The following is a 6,902-nucleotide window of genomic DNA, read 5'->3' as shown; positions in this document are numbered from 1 at the left end:
CTTTTCTAGAATAAATCTAGTCTGGGTTGGTTCTCCGTATTGAATTTAGAAATAAAATGATTCTATTCGTCTGCAGTTTAGTAAAGGAAAACTTGAATAAACATTTTAAGCATCATCTGGTGGATCTCTTGTGCCGGTGACCCGTGGGGCAGCAGCCTGTTTGTACGATCACATTCCCACAGTCTCCTCTGACTATGTGAGCCGTTCTTCTCATTCTGGCTGCAGGGTGGTAACTCAAGCAGATAAACTGGCGGCCTCAATGGGAAAAAAGCAAAACAAGAAAAAAATGGAAGAAGTTGTGGATGAGGAAGAGGAAGAATACGTGGTGGAGAAAGTCTTAGACCGACGGGTGGTCAAAGGGAAAGTAGAATACCTGCTGAAATGGAAAGGTTTTTCTGAGTAAGTGCTTGTCACTCTCATCACATGTATGTTGGCCTTCATAGCCTGTCATTCCTATGTAATGTTAGAGACTATCCGTGTTAAACATAAATCAAGAATAAGCATAGGAGGGTCTTTTTGTTTAACCCTGTAGACCATACATTGCTGATTGCTCTGCCATAGCCATAGTAGACTGTAATGTATAGGTAAATATAGCATGTACGTAGGAGCACACGCATACAATTAGGTCTTCTGCTACCCAGGAGACCTTTACATCCATGGGCTGAAAAGCTCTGAAAGGATAACCTACGATTCTTAACCTAAACGCTCATTGGTTCCCCCATTATTTGGATTCATGAGCTGGAAAGCCAACTTCAAAAGTATTTCCAATGGCCCTTGTACCTACTCTTTAAATATTTGACCGTGATTGAAACATTGTTTGTCCGGTGCAGAAGACACTAACACTTCCAACTTTAAAGATTCAGGTATCTTGAATTAGGTGTCTTGTTGGGATGGAGATCGGTTGTAAATGTCTCTTGGTTTTTGCAGTGAAGACAACACCTGGGAGCCGGAGGAGAACCTTGACTGCCCTGATTTAATTGCCGAGTTCCTGCAGTCGCAGAAAGCTGCGCATGAGTCTGAGAAATCAGAGAGTAGCAAACGCAAAGGGGATTCAGACAGTGAGGTCGGGGAGGAGAGCAAGCCAAAGAAAAAGAAAGAAGAGGTAAGACCCTTTCTAGGATGTGTTACCAGGGTTTTAGTCTTTAAGGTTCAGAAATCTGAAAGATCCGAATGTATCTGTTTAAATTAGAACTTGATAACCCCCCCCCCTAATTAGGCCAGACTTTGGAAATGAGATTGTGACCGCATAACCTGACGGTATTGATGTCTCTTTCAGGCAGAGAAGCCGCGTGGATTTGCCAGGGGTTTGGAACCAGAAAGAATTATTGGAGCCACTGACTCCAGTGGAGAGTTGATGTTCCTGATGAAGTGGTGAGAGCGGTTTTAACTTGACTGTTTTGTGTTACTATGACGACCTTTGTGCAAACGCATCTGTTTGTTCCTTCAGGAAAAATTCAGATGAAGCTGACCTTGTCCCAGCCAAGGAAGCCAACGTGAAATGCCCCCAGGTTGTGATCTCTTTCTATGAGGAAAGACTGACATGGCACTCTTACCCTTCGGAAGATGATGACAAGAAAGAAGAGAAGAACTAAGTGCCCTGCACAAACTATTAAACACCAACCTCAGAGGGTGGGTGAGATTTATACTCTTGTTACTCCACGACAGGACGAGGAGAGGTCCTGCAGGATTCAGTCTGTCCTGCAGCCCTGGTCAGTATTTTCCATAAAAAAAAAAAAAAAAAGTTTCTAGCTTTCTGTCTGGTGGAACGTAGCGCAGGAGACACTGCACCCTACAAGCTTCTCCTCCTCCTTCCAAATAGTGTTATAAACTGCATTTTTACCGAGTAGCATGTAATGTTTGGCTATTAGTGATGTCTGTTAAAAAGACGTTGGTCACTGGGGTGGGTGGGAGGGGAAGGTTTTTTTTTTTTTTTATATATTTTAATCATGGAAAGAAGAAAAAATATTGCCAACAGTCAAGGACCCTGCAGTAAATCTACTGCTGGCAGTTCAATCTCTGGGTCTTTACTGTGGGGGACCAGATCGGTCAAGAAAAGAGGTTTGTTCCCCATTCCTTGGTTCTTCAGACGGAAACATGGAGCAGGTGTTCTGTTCTTTTTTTTATTTTAAACAATTCCCTGTCTTGAACTCTTTTAGACCTTTGTGCCCGGTTACCTGGTCTGGGATCACCTATAGAGTCATTGTATAAATTGTCTAATTTTTAATACTTTTTTTTGTTTTTAACGCATGTGTCTAGGGTTCTGTGAAACTTTGTTTAAATGTAAAGTAAATCTTAGGCAACATTTTGTCAGTCCGTCGTCGTAATAAAACTTCTAGATTTCTAAATCATTGTTGGTCATTTCTCATAAGTCTCTAGTTGCGGACCACAAATTTTTGTTGTCTACAACTCATTAAAGGATGGCATTGCTTTATTGAGCGCTGCTGCCATGCTACTCACGCACCAAGTGCCGTAACCTGCACTTGATGACACACACAGCTGAGTGTCCTAAGCTTTGGTCCAACAGTAAAAGCAGGTGCCAGAAAAGTCTGTAATTATCCTGTACTGCTTATATTATTATTTGTTTTCTATAGCACCATCAAATCCCATAGCGCTGTACAATGGGGGCTTATAGGTGCAACGTTATGGCTGTGTTTACATACTCCAACAATGTAAATGATTTCCCTGGCTGTTTCATGGGACACTTTCAAATGCATATGTCTGTGGGGTCCTTTTAAATTTACATGGCGTCCCATTGCAAATAAATGGGAGCAGCTATACCCCCCCCGGCAATTTGCTGTAGAGAATGTATTGGACATGATGATATACTTGGCACCCAAACGGTGGAAAGAATCATTGGACCACAGAGGGAGCTGGAGATATGGTAAGTGCTTTATTTTTGCTTTTACCATATAAAGAATCCATATTAAAGTGGTCATTAAGTACTTAAATCTGGATTTATTTTAATTTTTTGGGTGTGGGTGTCATATGCCCGTACTCCGCTGTCAGGGGTGCTTAGCTTTGTAGCGCTATGCCCTCCGTAGTCCATGTACATGGGAGTTTCTGCGTAGTCTTATGACATTTGTTCTTAAGTTAGGGAGCAAATTCTTGTCATTTTAGCTAACGCACAAAATGACTAAAAGTGAAAATACATTTAAACATTTTTAACTGACCTGATTCAAGGATGAAAGGTTATTTAATACAAATCTTCATAGCATGGTCGCAATTTCCCCATTGCCTCTCCCCAGCCCCACACCCTGCGTGTAGACGAAGGCAGGATACATTTCGGAAAGGCGATTGTATTACAGGAGGCTATAATTGTGGTGGGCGAAGCTTTGACAGCTGAGACCCGCTGACTAACAGGACATCCCTTTCACGCACCATCTGAAGTTATTAATGTACAGTCGTGGGGTTACTTACACCGGCTTGGAGCACCAGACGAAGCCCGCGGCCGCACACCTGCTCCAACACATGCTAAATAAGCCCCGCTGACGGCTTGTTGCATCAACTTTATGCTGTTTGATGTTTTTACTTCTAAGCTTCCAAACAGCCCTGGAAATCTGGTGGTACAATGTTAAAAAGACAGTCCATCCCCAATAAGACTGGAAATTCCTTGTGGACTCTAAAAGCAACCCCTCAACAGCAGCTACGGTCCATTCCACATCTTACCTGCTCCGACTGGGAAATAATATCCCTTAATGTGAACTAATTTTTTCTTACCTTGCATCACGCTCCCCGTGCCACTTACTAAAGTCTAGGATCCCAGACGAGGCTTTGTCCTGTACTTGAATGTCCTTGTCTTTTCTCCAAAGTGTTGTGTAGACTACATAAACATCCAGTGTGTCTGCTGGGAGGAGGTTCCACTTACCAACCATCCTCTCAGTAAAGTAGAACTTCCTTACCTTTCCATTAAAATATCTGATGTGCATCAGTGTCTCTGTTCTATGTGTCAGCCTGCCAACAGAGATGGTAGGTGCTACTACAGTAAAGCAATTTAAACATGCTTGGGATAGGAAGAAAGCGATCCTGAATATAGGCCGACGAGCCGGGCCCAATGCTTCGATCTCACTGCTTTGTGACATCCACGCTCAGATTATTTTTTTCTTTAAATAACGGCAAACAATGTATTAAACTAGAACAAATCTCCTGTAAGCGTAAAAGCCAACAAGAGTGCATCTAGAACTCGTGAAGCCGAAATTACCGTTCCTCTCACAGCTTTAAACAGAAATGGGTATAATTTTGGCTGGTAAACGTGGTGTGGGGGTAAGTGGCCAGTAGGTTAGTAGATGATGTGCATCTCTTCCCCTTTGGTGCTACTTCTACAAGCATGTATTTTACTGTATAACAATTATACGAGCCCAACAGCTCCCAGCAGCAGCTTTTAGATGAACTTGGTGCAGACATGGCTCTCTACCCAACTTTAAATACACTGTAATAGAGTCAAAGTACAAGGATTCCAGCGCTGGGCTTTGGATACAGATGACTTTATTGGTTGAATACATACGTTCTTTAAATTACTTTCTCTCTTTAAAAAGGTTGGAATACCATTTAAGAAATATTTTCTTGAAACACAACCCTGAGTAGTGCAATCGCTAGTGCCAATTTGCATAAACGGTACATTTCTGGTAGGTGCAAATCGAATTTAGTGTCTGGGCATCTGCAGCACTTCGCTCAGACCTTGATTCATCCTCAGTGTAAATCCCTTAAACTGAACAAAAACGAATTGGCTGACAGTATCGTCAAGAAGGGATCTCATCTATTATGTTGAAAGGCCACCGCTGCCCTAATAACTTACTGCTCAAAAACCAAAACCTCTGAAACGCCAGAGAGAAAAATGAGTTCAGAGAAAGCTTTGAAATCACCGAAAATAAATCAACCCACTGCGTGAAACATAAATGTTCTGTACAGATGGGACTTCAACCGGGCGTATGATCGACAGACTTACGTCCCTCATTCCCCTCTCTCTATTAAGAATCTTATTCCCGGCCAAGGCTGCGGTGTGGCGGGTTCCCACACCGCCGCCTCATACAAAGGATCTGAATTCAGCCAGCGGGGTTACTCTTCAAGGTCTGTGTCGCAGAACTACAAGAGTTAACACAGAACAGACAAGCTTACACACAGCTTCGAACTTAACAGAATCACAGCCTATGATAAAATCAGTTTTTTCTTAAACAATAAATAATAAAATAAAATAAAAACTTTCCTCCCTCAAACTAATTCTAAGCCAGGGACAGACCACTTCTTCTCATGCTTCTGCTTAGCATCATGGTAGGCAGACGTTTATTCACTGAAGCAGGAGGTTTGCGGTTTTTAACTGCATTAAGTGTTACAAAAGGACCAGCCCCAGAAAGCCTCTGTTGTAAGGTGGTCCTAGCAGCCCCTGCCCCATGCAGCGTTCAGTCGCTTTCAAAGAGCGATTGCTGCTAAAAAGGGAACTTATGCAAGAAAAGCTTAATAAATTGATTGGAATTACCTACCTCTTGTGTTGAGCGTAAATCAGTAATTGTTCTGAAATTTTCAACTAAATATCTTCTTAGCGTGGAAGATGATATCAGTGGCTCCTGGTGTCAGAGCCAGCATTATCTCCTTACCCTTCAACCCCCATCGCAAACAATCAGCAGGTTGATGCCAAGCGAGAATAATCATGCAAGAAGTTGAGGTACTTATCTCGGGGGTATAAACAGAGGCTTCACCATATATATATATATATATATATATATATATATATATATATATTTAAAGCGTAGAACTGTAAAACACAGGATTTGGGAAAAGTGACAGATCTGCTTTTACGACACATGTTACAGGAGTGACCAAGATCTTCAGGAAGGAGCCGCTCGCTGTGGGAGTTCCCGTCATATGTTTAGTGGAGTCAGTGAAAGCACAACTCCCCACTTTAGTGAATAAACCTCAATCTACAGCAACTCGAGTGTCTCGATGTAACGTACTCCTGCTCCAGAATAATGCAATATGGAACATGCATAGTAATCACTCTCACTAAAAGCAGCAAACCTTAAACCTATTTAAATCCGGTTAGTCCTACAGAATTACAGATTAAGATGTTTACTGGTGATCCCTTGGTTAATCTGATTCCTGCTACACAGACACAGGAGTTTATAGTGCCCACCATCCTACAGGATCTTCTGGAGACACTACCAGAACAAAAATAAATAGAGCACTTCTAGGCATGGGGTTCCTGGATCATACAGTCTAGTTCTTTGGGGGTGTTATTGTGACGCACAATGTCGCATTCATTCATATACAAAACTGTCACTAGACAAGCGTGTACATGCCGGGAGTCCCCGAGCCCCAGAAAGAATTCCATCAAATCAACAGAACTGCATCTATGATTGGAACAATCAGTCAGAAGTTTCCGGACACAATTAAAAGGGCTGTAAAATGCCACATGAGGCTTAGGATTGTAGCTCCTGGCTCCAAATGGCACAGACATTACTGCTATAACTGTCCCCAAGATACCCGTCTGAGATGTTCACTGGATAAAGACTCAAGGCCATTATCACTAGATTTCTACTCGATAACAAGAGCTCATTGGTCTATTACCCATGCAGGATGACACTTCAGTCCCCGACAGCCGCTTACTTGACAGACATTGTAGAAGACCCAGAATTAAAATAACTACTTATTTCCCCTCCCTTTATGTCAGCTTCTTGATTTTACGGTTCCGGGGCTTGCCGCTGCCCACGGCCTGAATGGCCTCCTCATTCCTGGACTGACAGGGCCCAGACGCTGACAGGACACAGCACCTGACCCAGAGTAAGTGTAGACATCTTCACAGTCACTCACCAGGGTCAATCTTGTGTGAAAGGTTTGATATTGAGGCCTGAATGAAAATACAGCCCACACCCCCTTGTCCTGTTATATTCCTGAAATCAGACGCAGACACA

The 6,902-nt window shown here is 42.6% G+C and overlaps 1 protein-coding gene across 1 annotated transcript; it reads left to right on the top strand.

Moving 5' to 3' along the window:
- The first annotated feature begins 259 nt into the window (after positions 1-259).
- On the top strand, positions 260-1,592 carry LOC149274517 (chromobox protein homolog 1-like). The gene is made up of 4 exons (XM_089505413.1): positions 260-399; positions 928-1,102; positions 1,277-1,371; positions 1,448-1,592. Exons 1-4 carry the CDS (start codon positions 260-262, stop codon positions 1,590-1,592), a joined length of 555 nt encoding a protein of 184 aa, XP_089361539.1.
- Positions 1,593-6,902: the final 5,310 nt, after the last annotated feature.

This window comes from Sceloporus occidentalis, unplaced genomic scaffold (assembly GCF_023333645.1).
Source record: "Sceloporus occidentalis isolate IW3139 unplaced genomic scaffold, rSceOcc1.0.p SCAF_328, whole genome shotgun sequence".
NCBI lineage: Eukaryota > Metazoa > Chordata > Lepidosauria > Squamata > Phrynosomatidae > Sceloporus > Sceloporus occidentalis.
The sequence above is the reverse complement of the archived record's forward strand: the minus strand, read 5'-3'. Positions and strand labels throughout refer to the sequence as shown.

Coding starts and splice junctions, on each gene's coding strand:
- LOC149274517 (XM_089505413.1), top strand. CDS start 260: ATGGGAAAAAAGCAAAACAAGAAAAAAATGGAAGAAGTTGTGGATGAG. Junction 400..927: donor AAATGGAAAGGTTTTTCTGA/GTAAGTGCTTGT, acceptor TGGTTTTTGCAG/TGAAGACAACACCTGGGAGC. Junction 1,103..1,276: donor CAAAGAAAAAGAAAGAAGAG/GTAAGACCCTTT, acceptor TGTCTCTTTCAG/GCAGAGAAGCCGCGTGGATT.